This window comes from Heptranchias perlo, chromosome 3 (genome assembly GCF_035084215.1).
Source record: "Heptranchias perlo isolate sHepPer1 chromosome 3, sHepPer1.hap1, whole genome shotgun sequence".
In the NCBI taxonomy this organism is placed as follows: Eukaryota; Metazoa; Chordata; class Chondrichthyes; order Hexanchiformes; family Hexanchidae; genus Heptranchias; species Heptranchias perlo.
The window spans coordinates 29327864-29341167 of record NC_090327.1 but is presented as its reverse complement, the minus strand read 5'-3'; the positions used below and the strand labels follow the sequence as shown (position 1 = coordinate 29341167).

Genomic DNA, 13304 nt, shown 5'->3' with positions numbered 1-13304 from the left:
GAATGTGCTGTCTGAAAGGACGGTGGATGCAAATTCAATCGCGGCTTTCAAAAAGGAATTGGATAAATATTTGAAGGGAAAAAGTTTGCAGGGAAAGAGCGGGGGAGTGGGACTAACTGGATTGCTCTTACAAAGAGCCGGCACAGCCTCGATGGGCTGAATGGCCTCCTTCTGTGCTGTAACGAGTCTATGATTCTAGGCCAGCTATGAGATGAAGAGCATTTTCTTTGTATAACTGATGTTTAAATTAGACCTAATTTCCCCTAATTCTAAATTTTACACCGGGTTAATATCTGATCTAGTTCACATTCTTATTCCTTGCTTTTTCTTTGTGTCAGTTGTGACTCAGTTGGTAGCACTTGCCTCTCAGTCAGAAGGTTGTGGGTTGAAGTCCCACCCTGGAGACTTGAGCACATAATCTAAGCTGACATTTCAGTGCAGTACAGAGGGAGTGCTGCACTGCTGGAGGTGCCGTCTTTTGGATGACACTTTAAACCGAGGCCCTGTCTGCCCTCTCAGGTGGACGTAGAAGATCCCATTACACTATTTTGAAGAAGAGCAGGGAGTTCTCCCCATTGTCCTGGCCAATATTTATCCCTCAACCAACACCTAAAAAACAGATTATCTGGTCACTATCACATTGCTGTTGTGGGACCTTGCTGTGTTATATTACAACAGTGACTACACATCAAAAGTACTTCATTGGCTATGAAGTGCTTTGGGACACCCTGAGGTCGTGAAAGGCGCTATATAAATGGAAGTTCTTTCTTTACTATGAAAACACTGGACTTAGCCAGACTGAGAGTAGACATGCTTGGATCATTTTCACTTTCACTGCCTGAGTGGTAAATCGGCAGAGCAGATCGCCTGCCCGATTTTCATTTTCATTGGAATCAACGCAGAGGTTCACTGCCTAAGCAGTGGTGAAATTTCTCCCCCATTGTGTAGAACATCCCTACACTGCCATTGTGAAGTATTACTCCTGTGATATAAACTGGAATAGGGAGGTACTGCTCACAATCTCATGGGAACACTTGAACAAAACAGCATGAGATGGCCTTGAAATTAAAAAATAAATTAAAAACTCTCCAAAAGGGAATTGTTTTTAAAAAGTTAGAGAGAAAGAGAGAGATCAGTCTGACACTAACGGTTGCCTTCCAAGCCTTACTCTGATGAGTTGTTTTCTGCACCCTTTTAAAGTACCCCACATGGCTACCCTGGACCACTTATAGGTTGCCCTGAAATTACGCTGTTTCTTTTACACTGATTTTTAATGTACCAGTGCATGCAAATTACCTCCACAGGAAATTTCGGTGTAAATTGCTGCCACAGTATAGGTGTGGGAAAGGAATGCCGATTGTGGAAATTCCAAGCCAATGTCTGCTCTGAGATAGTTTGAAACCATATAAAAGAAGAGCTAGGAAAATTGAAAAGCTTCACATTTTAAACCAGTCTTTTTTTGAGAGGGTTGTTTGGAAGTTTTTACATAGTATTTACAGCACAAAAACAGGCCATTTGGCCCAATAGGTCTATGCTGGTGTTTATGCTTTTCATGAGCCTCCTCGCACCCTACTTCATGTAACCCTATCAGCACATCCTTCTATTCCTTACTCCCTCTTGTGTTTATCAAACTTCCCCTTAAATGCATCTCAGCTATTCGCCTCAACTGCTCCATGTGGTAGCAAGTCTTACATTCTAATCACTCTACTTTTCTAAACTGTAAACTGTTCTCAGCACTTACTCATGTTGTGGAGCATTAGTTAGTAAAAGAAAGACTTGCATTTATTTATTTATTTATTTTTTATTCGTTCATGGGATGTGGGCGGCGCTGGCGAGGCCGGCATTTACTGCTCATCCCTAATTGCCCTTGAGAAGGTGGTGGTGAGCCGCCTTCTTGAACTGCTGCAGTCCGTGTGGTGAAGGTTCTCCCACAGTGCTGTTTGGAAGGGAGTTCCAGGATTTTGACACAGTGACGATGAAGGAACGGCGATATATTTCCAAGTTGGGATGGTGTGTGACTTGGAGGGGAACGTGCAGGTGGTGTTGTTCCCATGTACCTGCTGCTCTTGTCCTTCTAGGTGGAAGAGGTCGCGGGTTTGGGAGGTGCTTTACATCCAACTAAGTACTTTTTTAGTGTAATCACTGTTGTAATGTAGGAAACACAGCAGCCAATTTGCACACAGCAAGGTCCCACAAACAGTAATGTGATAATGACCAGATAATCTGTTTTAGTGATGTAGGTTGAGAGAGAAATATTGGCCAGGACACTGTGGAGAATTCCCTGCTCTTCTTCGAAGAGTGCCATGGGATCTTTTACGTTCACCTGAGAGGGCAGATGTGGTTTAATGTTTCATCTGAAAGACGGCGCCTCCGACAGCGCAGCACTCCCCCAGTACTGCACTGAAGTGTCAGCCTAGATTTTGTGCTCAACTCTCTGACAGTGGGGTTTGAACCCACAATCTTCTGACTCGAGGCGAGAGTGCTGAGCCATGGCTAAGCTTGTCAATGAATTTTCATCATTAGGAAATAATAAATATCAGAATTCAATCCAAACACATGCCAAAAAAAAATGGAGAACTCCTTTCATGTCCTCAGGATTTCCCAAAGCACATAAAATGGGGGAAAATGTCATGCTGCGCAGTGGAAGATGTTGTTCTGCGATTGGGTCATTGGGACGGACTAGAGAAAACTTCACGCTACGTCTAAGCACAGTACGCCTGGTTTGAGTCCGTTTGATGCTGGGCCTGAGGCCTCAAAATGGAAATTGTTCCAACTGCCAGTACTGACTGATATTCCACACATTTTGTGGAAATATAATTCCAAAAAAAAATTATAAATCATTAATTTCATGGGTTGGTTTATTCAATATTTAAGACTGGCCTTACCAAGCAGTCAGTCACTGTCAGTGTGAGTTGCAACGTTGATACATGATGACCTTAATACAAGAGAATCAACAGTTGCTACAAGTTGACTGAACAATAATTTGCAGTTGATTACCAGGAAATTCTATGGCCAGTATATGTAATATATCACCTGATCCTGGGGTTCAAATGACATTTATAACCTATTAAAGCTTTGCTATTGTGGTCTCTGATATTATTTAAATCACTTGATTAGGTTTCAGCTAAATTATAACTGTAATTCTGCCTAAGCAAAATGTCATCAAGACATAAATGGGTTTTTGATAACCAAAAAAAACTCTTCAAATTTCTTCCTTCCCCTCCTGAAGGTCATGACTCAGGGTGGGGTCACTGAATACTGCTTGACATTTTTTTGCTACAAGATGTCAGCACTTGGGGAACTTGCTGTCTCTGTAATTTAGGATGGGGAGCAAGACAGCCAGAGTTCCCACTCCTGATAAGCTTCCAATGACCATTGCTGGAGAGTTTGCGTGTGTAGGTATCAGGTTGCGTCAAATATTACTGTGGTGTCCTCTATAGTTCAACAGCTCATTGACATTGAAAAATGGCTACTTGGGCATGTTAGCGAGAGTGGTTGGAGCAAAATTCAACACCTTCAGAAGAGGAGGGGAGAAAAGGGGGGAAAATCTACGAATAGAGTTTCACTACATTTAAAGAGAATTGGAAGGTGGGATACTCTAAATCTATGCCCGGGGCTGACATTACTTATACTTGCACTGAGATGCGCTAATCCTGACACAATAATGATACATGAAGAGATACGACTGAATAAACAGGAGATACTGTCCATATTCACTGATTAAATACTTACACATCAATAAATGCAGCAGTTTGTTGGGAAAGATGCAGATAATAATTCAACCACAGGGAGGCAGTATTGCCACTTCCTAAAAAGAAACTTACCCAAGTACTGAACTACTTCTCCCAGTCAACCTGCAGCGAGTACTGCCTATCCACCTCCAACCCATCGCAGACCTATCAGCTCTGACTTATTTTCAGTCGGACTCACTGGTATGAGTTAAAACACCTCACCCGTGTGCGTTCTTGTTGCAAAAATAACAAAATATCAATAAACACGTTGCAATTCATTGCAATGGCTTTGTATTCTCTTTGACATTAATAAAATGTTAAATAAGATCTTAGTAGTTGAATGCATAAAACGAATGCCATAATAAATTGCATGAAATATACAGTAAACTATTTTGAAACGTATGTTTCCAATAAAGAAATCACTTTATTTCTTTACGGTTTAGGAATTATTTAACCTCGCGGAGGCAAATGGGTCCTGGGGGGGCATTCAGGGAGCAGTGCGACGGCTTTGATTGACATGCCGCAAACCCACTCAAGAAACATCGGCGAGAGTAGCGGCCGGGTAAGGAGGAGGGGCGAGAAGAATGATTGACAGACAAGGGGGGGGAGGGGGTGAAGAACGAAACTTGTCTCCACAAAAGCTCCGGCAGGGGAAGGCGGGCTGTTTCAAAAAAGCCGTGCGGCGATAGGTTAAGCGTAATCGACGCCGTCCAATACAAATAAAGACTTGCGTTTGAGTGACGCGAGAGAGACCAATTGGAGTGCGAGGGGGCGGGGTCGAGGGGAGGCAGCGGACGGTTATTTTTGATTTTTTTTTCCTCTCTCTTTATAATCTGCGTTGTCGCCTAAAGCGAAGAAAAGGGGGGGGGGGGGGAACATAAAAAAAGAGAAAGAAAAGGAGTGAGTGAGAAAAAGAAACGATAGAGGGACACGGGGCGCACTGACACCTCAGACCGGGATCTTTTACTCTCCTTCCGAACCGTTTTGCTAATATTATATATGTGTATTTTAAATTATTAAATATACAAACACGGTAAATTCAACGGTAGAGTTGGACATTTTTTGCCGATTTTTTTTTTGTTGCTTTAAATAATATATATTTTTTAAAAAATCATCCAAATCGCCACTTGCTGAAGGATGGAGGATGAGAAGTACTTACCCGAGCTGATGGCCGAGAAGGACAGTCTGGACCCTTCTTTCGTCCATGCCACCCGGCTGGTGACAGCAGGTAGAAGAAGAAAAAAAAATATATATACACATAAACTTTCTAATTATTCTTTTTAATAAGAATAATTAAATTCGCAGCAGATGTGTTATAATTTAGAAAATATTAAAGCGTAACAAGTTTTTTTTAAAGAAACAGATTGAAAAGGAGCTTTTTCATTATTTTTGTTCATTCAAATATATATTTTTATGGGAAAAGTTACCAAGTTAATGGGCTTTTCAATGATTTTTCTTTAAACAGCTGAAGTATTTTTTTTCATTGTCCTGTCTGTTCATTTAGTCTTGACTTCCAGACATTTCTCATTACCTTATCCAAGGGGTGTGTAGTCTGATTTTTGTAAATTTTGCTCTTAATATATTTTCAAGGGTTAATTTTTTCTTTTTGGAGACAGTTTTATTCAAGCATCTCCCATGATTGAGATTTATATGTAGCTTTGCAGAGTGCAGGCAAAAAATATTGTAAAACCATGCTTGCCACAGGGACGAGTCCTTTTAAATCACTCTGCTGATGTGTTTTTGGCTTTAGTCATGTCTGAGGATTTAATATACTCCTGTTGAATCATTCGTCAGCCTCACTCTGTTGTTCAGCACATTTACAGTGTTTTGGTCCTGTGAGCTTCTACGAAATAACTTTCCCTTGTTGTCTTAAAATTTCCTTGTATGTATGTATGTATCTATATATAATATAAAAAATATTAGATTTAATGTAAGGCAACGTGATTGTGGGTTGCAGTTCAGGAATTCCACACGTGTTTGAAAGGTCCATCTTTTAATATATAATGCATCTCTGGTTAAATTCCCTGTTTAAACTGAAGAAATGCCAATCCTCATTAGAACCTTTTGTTTGCGAGCAAGGAGCCACGCTAATACAAAACTGGATCCTTTGGAGTGAAAAACCGAATTAAATTTGCTACTTTTGCCATCGGTCTCAGAAGATGGTTTCAATATTAATTGATTTATTATTTATTTTAGTGCCTTCAGAGGTGCTTTTGGAGACATCCTGAAAGATGGATAAATGGTAAAAGTACACAGTACCAAAATGTTTACATACCGGCAAGTCAAAAGGTGGCAGCTAACCTGAGGCAAAATTAATATCCCATTGGGAAGAGGGTAAATGATAATGAAGATGTTTTGTTATTTGATAAAGTCTTATTTCAATTAGATGCAAAATCAAATTAGACATACTTTAATTGTTTATCGGCCGTGGTTAATGACACTTTACCTCCTGAAGGTACACTTTTTATGGAGGGTTGTGTGTAAAAAAACATTAATGGATTAATCTGTGTAGTATATTGTATCACCAATAATCAAGTTCAGACAAATTCAAAATGTATTGAGAAATATGAATGTATAACTTTATTTAAATCTTTAGTCTTTTGCTAAAGATTTCACAAACTTAAAGCGATGTGTGGAATGTAGCGACCTAAAGTTTATCATAGAAATGTAAATGGTTTTAGCACCATATTTAAATTTCTCAGGGGTGACATCCTTTTTTAACTTTCAAACTTACCTAATCAAAATGTTGTATATGTACCTTTTTAACTCTGTGTGTTTATAGGCACACTGTCTATAGTGTTGCATTACTGCATTTGAATTCTTATGGGGTTGGGAGCCCACAAGTTCATAGTGCAAGTGTAAACCCTCAGCTGACTGGGTTAGATTAACATTGCACAATTTAGAGCTTTTCTGGGGGAAAGGAGTGTAAAATTCCTCAGGGCATTTACTTGACATACGTTTTTGTTAGCAATAGCAATGGTGGCTATTTTATGTTGTGTTTACGTGAAGTTGCTGGTGCTCTAGATTTCACCCCATCTACATTGTGAGGCAGATTTCAGAGCAGTGGCAGCACTGGTGAAGTAACTAAACACCTGAGTTATTCAGAAGTTATCGGGTCTTCTAGATTTTTGGCTGCAGACTTTGCATGTAGTGTGGGCATTCTGTCCACCCATCCCCATGACAAAATGGCAACATGCAGCATGCAGTGACACCCATTTATATTTTCTTTTGGAAGCACTTGCTTCTAGTAGTGAAGGGAGAAATCAATACATTATGTCTCCGGAGGCACTACTATTGGCTTGTTTGTATTAGGGCATTGCTTCTGGAGTCAGGGCTGCTTCCTACTGCATCTTCGCAATACAAATGCAACTTAGTTGGACCAAACTTGAAACTACTTTGTAACAACTTCTTCAGATGCTAATATGTTCTTGTGAAAATTGTTTTAGAGTTGAACATGGTATTTTTAAGTAATTTTATATGTTTAGTTTGTGTGATTTTTTGTAAAGAAGAATGATGTGCTTGCATTTGGAGGTGGGGGGGTGGCATTTGACTCCACATGCCACTGTATTGGCTTTTCTATATTCTTTGAACTGAGTTCAAATTCACAACTGTGAGGTAAAATAAAAACTATAGTCAAACCGTTTAAATTTGGAAAAGTAGACTTGCAATTCAAGGGAGTTGAAGTATTCAAACTGCACATCTGCTGCCACCAACAGCAATTTATCAAATGGCTATCTGTCTCCAATTCTTGCAGCATTCACTTTAGCAAGGGTAAAAGGAAAATGTTCACTTTTATATGTTTAAGGCAAAATGTAACCACTATGCATACTTTAAAAAGATCATTTTTATTATAATTGTTTGAATAACTATTTCAAAACCTGCTGACTACACAGTGCTGAATATGAGTGCTAATCATAAAACCCAAAATTTGTAGGAGCTTGGTAGAGAAAGGTAAACAGATGCAATCTGATTATTTCACAACACTAAAATTGCAGTGCCCTGTTTGTGCAGGCTTTGTATCAACTGTTTATAGAGTTGACCTGAAATTGATAACCTGGTGCTTTAAATACATGGTTATCTGCTTTCAGAAATAGCTATTTGATATTTTGTAAGCATGAATGGATGTGGTTGTTGTTTGATACTGTAAAAGGTTCACCAAAGTTTGTTTTGTGAACTTGTTATACTGATGATGTTCTTCAAAATTGGAAAGTACAGTGGAACCTGATAACTTAGTCCATGTTCGTGGCAAGTACACTTTGTATAATCATTGGAGGAGATGGAATTTTGATTAAAAAGCGAACTACTTCTCTAAGCCTGTGAAATTCATTGTGCAGACAGATGTTGATAAATAGTACATGAATCAAGGCATCTGTAATGATGTCAGGAACATTGCACTGGAATTCTGTGCTTGGATTAGATAATGGATTTGTGCTGATTTCACACTGTACATTTATCATATAAGTGATTACAATTTATGACATAGAATATGCTAAACTTTTGTATTCTGCAAATAAGTGAGCTGATCAGCAAGTTGACTGGGTTATGATGCTCTTTTAAAAGCTCGGATTGTTAAAGTGAAGACCGCAGTAGTGGCATGACCGTTCCAAATGATTCTGTGTGTAGTTGTGTTAAAAAAGAGAGGGGCTGTAAAATTGTTTATATTCTTGTTTGGTTTATAGTGGTGATTTCAGTTTGTTTCTTAAAGTGGACCATGACCTTTCAGATATTTAAGTGCTTTGTTGAACCTTTTTGTTTGAATTCCTTTCTGTTCTATATTTGAGCATTTGGCAATCCAGGGAATGGAACCTTACTCTTTTTTAAAAAAAGATCGCTTTGCCTTTGAACTGCTAGGGATTGTATTCATCCTAATGATGTGAGTAGTCTTACACAGTATTATATGCTGTATAGAACTGTTTTCTAGCTTCATTAAACTCTGTTTCATGTGGCCTGAATGATTTTTGAAATTACTTCCTAATACGCCGATCAGTTGTTTCTTGTTTCCTTTCATATTTGTCAAAACATTTTTTAAGAGTGCTGCACACTGTTCAGATTTACTTGTCATGCAGGTGTTTTTCAGAACATCAACGGACAGTCAATTTGAATGCTTTAATTTGGGTGAGATAGAACAATACAATCCACACATGGTGTATCTTGCAAAATCGGTTTTAGCAGCAGAGAGAAAGCTACACATGTGAGGGAACTTTGCAAACTGACTACCATTATGGAATGAATGCTGCTAAATTTGAAAATCCAGTTGAGTATTACTTTAAGGCTTCCTCCTTTAGGCCTTAATGACTATTCAGTATATGATAATGAACAGACTGTGGTAGAAGAAGACCTTGCAGAGAGTGCTTTAATTAGCTCAATTCCCTATTCTAACATACAACTCCACATAGGAATATTCATTACCTTGTTTAGTGGATTATGGAATCGTAGTGATCCTTTTAGCGGAGAATTGGCATTCATTCGTAGTAAAACCTTGTATTCATTAACAAGCTCAGTGACTTTAGCTCAGGGATTGTCACTATCTGTCTAATAATAGTTACAATGAAAGTTCCAGTGTGTTTTATTTTGTATTGACATGGCTGAAGAGTTTCCTATTTGCAATTCTACCATAAAATCTGATGGAATGTTCAATGTAACTGTAAAGGTAACCAAGCCATTATAATGTTGTCATTGGTCTAATGGCCAGAGAGAGTCATGAAAAAATAATTTTTCCAATGGGAAATGGATGAGCCATGCATAATGACTTCAGTTTAGCAACCACAAGAGCTTTGCAATAGAGAAGATAAGGAGCTGGAGTGTTAGAAGTTTTCAACTAATTTTGTAAGTAATTGTGTTGTTTCAGGAATGCAGTTTCCTGCCATTCAACTACTCATTTGATGTTTGATGTCCTAGTCATTTAGATATTTTAATCTATTGCACTTATATATGTTTTCTTTTTAAGGACTGTGTTGCTGTAAAGTGTCAGAGGGAATTTGAATACTTCAGAAAAGTCCAGTAAAATTTTATGAAGTTTGTTTTAAAAGCTATTCGATGACCACCATCCATCAAGCTTGGGGTAGTTCAAAGCTTGCTTTGTCCCAAAAATGGACTATAAAAATTACTCGTGGTGCAGATCAAATACATGAAACAATCAACTCATGGGTGCTGAATATGCGCTTGTGTAAATAATTTGAGCTTCTCTTTCCGTGGCATTACTGTAGCCATTTCCCAGTATGCTAAAGCCTGATTTTTTTTTAAAGTCTCTGTCCACGTAGAGTTTGAGAGTAAGCTGATTGGAATAGGCATGCCCATTAAACTACGGTATAGTGTAATTATTGCACATAAAGCCTGTACGTGTTTGTGACTGATATTTAAAGATTGACATATACAGGATCCTGAAAATTGACTTTCGAAACTCTTTTGCTGTGTAATTTGGAAAATTATTAATAACATTGATGTAAACAGAAACGAGGCAGTTAGGTTTTCAAAGTGGGCTTGTGTTGAAATTGAACCCTAGAATTAAAAAAAACATTGTTTGGCTTTTGAATAGTTGTATTGTTTAGAAGTTGGGCCACTGGGGCCAATGGATAAGAATATTGCAGCTATGAAATTTGTTAGGAACAGACCTTTGAAATTGTCTTGTGATGGTTCTGCAGCCTGCTTATATAGGCATAAAATTGAATTTAACTTTGGTTTCGGCAGGTACATCAGGAATGTTGGCTGCTTCCTCCCCCAACTCCTCTTTAACAAATGTTCATTCAGTTTCAGTTGTGGCTTTGCATTGCTTTTTAGTATTGCAAATTTCTGTGCTCTAATTTTGCATAGAAGAAAACAAAAACCTTTTATGTCTATCTTCCTTAATTTTACTTTTCATTTCCCTTTATTTATTATAAATTTTCTTTGGCATCCTTCAGAAATACATCTGCTTCTGTCACTGCTTTATAAGGCCACTTTATCAAAATGCAAATTAGAAAGTTGAACCAAAAAGAACCCTTTTAAGGAGAAAATAGGCTTTATATTCTTGTGGGCACACACTGATAATTATCTACCAACCTTAGGGTAGTTTGTCACTGAATAAAGCTTTTTTAAAAGTAAAATCCCTATGTTACATTGACCATCTCATGCCACAGCTATGTAATGGGCAATAAAGTGTAATACTATTGGGTTAGCTTTGTTTAGGCAGGCTGTTCGTCTTTTCTTGCTGTTTCCTGCACAGTTGTACTTCGAGAGGTTTTACAGTAGGGGGTGGGGTAGAGTTTTTATTTTGCTATGACTTGTCTTACTCCTTAGAGTATTCTTATTGCCTTATTATACCACTGAGAATAGCAGAACAAATATTTGTGCTGCACCTTTTTCTGATTTCAGCTTTCTAATTTGGGTTATGAACAAGCCTCCTCTGCTCATAGACCAGTTTCTGAAGGAAAATTCATTACCTTGTTTGTTAAATAAAACTCTGGTATACATTTTCACTTTTTTTTGTTCTCCAAAAGATCTCAGGAATTCTGACACATGGATGGCAGCTGTATGAGCAAGTGATGAAATACTTATGGGCAGTGATTATGTAGCACTTGCATGTTTGTTTGATTTAAGTGTAATGCCTTCTGGCTGTTGAAACTTAGTAACTATTGACATTCAGCTTCTTTTCTACTTCTGGTATTTTTTTAATGATCATCTGTTGATGAGGAATGTAACATTTTTCACTTGAGCACCCAATGCCAGCATCAAGTAGTTACAATAAAACTTCTTCAACTCTGCTGCAACGACAAGCCTTACCCATAATTAACATGGCTTTTCACAGATATTTAGTTCAACCATTGGAACACGGGTGCACGGTATCTCCTTTAGGGGATTTTCTACTGTAGCCAGCTCAATTCTGCACCCAGTCTGGTCCAGGTGTTACATTTTGGAGGACTGCCAGTACTGATGCAATACATTTGGAACTCCCAGTAAATAACTGAACTTATGTTAATAATCCCTTATCATGAAGGTGTGCAGCAAGATCATCAATTGATCATCTGTCATTTATCTTCTCTTATTCAAGTTGCGGCATATGGAATCTCCCCTCTCAATTGATTGTGGGTTCAATATTTGATAGCTCTTCACAACCTTTTAAGAGTTCTAATAATAATATCCTGCACTTGATTTTATGTTAACATCGATCATTAAAGTATATTAACATTTAATGTGTTCTATAATTTTTATATTTACCATTATTTTATTCTGTTATGATTTGTGGTTTAAATAACCTTTTTTTGAAAGTGTGAATTTTTCCACTTCACCCATAAACTGTCCTATGGTCTCTGCTTGAAACTGCCAAATTATCAGTAGATGGTGACGGTTTGTGCCATCTGGGAACTAGGTTGAGAATACACATCCTCATTTTAATTAGGATGCTTGCAGCCAGTTGTGAGAGGAGACATTTATCTCAGCCTGGATTTCAATTCCAGTCCCAGAGAGGAAAACGAAAATGCTAAATCACCACCACCCAAACCCCATTTGGAGAAATTCCAATTATTTAAAAAAAAATGTTCCTTTTTTTTAAGCAGAGGGCGCAACACGACTGGAATTTCCAAGAGAGTCTGGATAAAACAGTTTTTTCTGATGTTGGTATTAGTGAATCTGGTAGGTTTGCATTGGAGTTGAAGTAAGTCCATGTTTTGAAAACTGGCATTGCAAACACCCACTGTCACCAGTGTAAAAAATAGCTTTTGTGTCCCTGGTCCTATATTCTTATCAGCTATCTGATAGGCTTCAGTATCTTTTATGATTGCTGTCACATTGCTACTATGACTGAATTTATTCAGATTTCCTGGATAATCATTTGTTCCATGCTAACCTCAACCTGACCTGATAACAATGCATAGAGGAAGGCTGAGTAAATTTTGTTGATGACTTTTCAAAAATTTGGCTGCTTCAGGAGCAAGTGACTAATGTTTTTTATAAATATTGATTTACAGCTAGCAGATGTGATTCATGAGGTTATTTAAAAACATTTATTGGTATGCAAAGGGGCTCTGCCATGAAATCTCTTGTACCTTTAGCAAGGGATAGATTTTTGCAGCAGCATTTTTTCTTGGGACATGCAGGGAGCTAACTTACTGGTGAGTAAGCAAAATATGAATATGGGGGAGAGGGAGGAGAAAAAGCAAAATGCAATTAAAAATAGTTGCACTAGGAACAGTGAGAATATGACCAGATGAAACACCAAGTTATGGCAAGGGTATTGGAATTCTGGCATGAATTTATCAGACACTGCATAATTTAATGCAGTTTCTAGGTTTTTGTCTAGCAGTACTTTCTCAGCAATCACTCTGATGAAGTTAATGTTGACTCGCACAGTAAGGTGCTGCAGACCTGTCCCTGCAATTATATAGGGCCTTGGTGAGACCACACCTGGAGAATTGTGTACAATTTTGGTTTCCTTACCTAAGAAAGGATACACTTGCCATAGAGGGAGTGCAGCGAATGTTCACCAGACTGATTCCTGGGATGGTGGGATTGTCGTATGAGGAGAGATTGAGTAGACTAGGCCTGTATTCTCTAGAATTTAGAGGAATGAGAGGTGATCTCATTGAAACATACAAAATT

At 38.2% G+C, this 13304-nt stretch overlaps 1 protein-coding gene across 3 annotated transcripts in view; it reads left to right on the top strand.

Annotated features, from left to right (window-relative positions):
• Positions 1–4579: 4579 nt before the first annotated feature.
• Positions 4580–13304, top strand: part of LOC137311272 (KH domain-containing, RNA-binding, signal transduction-associated protein 3-like) — a 245473-nt gene continuing 236748 nt past the window's right edge. For all 3 annotated transcript variants that reach the window (XR_010960287.1, XR_010960286.1, XM_067978581.1), the window contains exon 1: positions 4580–4959. Coding sequence is in view for 1 of the 3 variants with exons in the window: in XM_067978581.1 (XP_067834682.1) it covers positions 4869–4959 (91 nt within the window). In the remaining 2 variants the exon portion in view is untranslated. The remainder of the gene's footprint in view (positions 4960–13304) is intronic.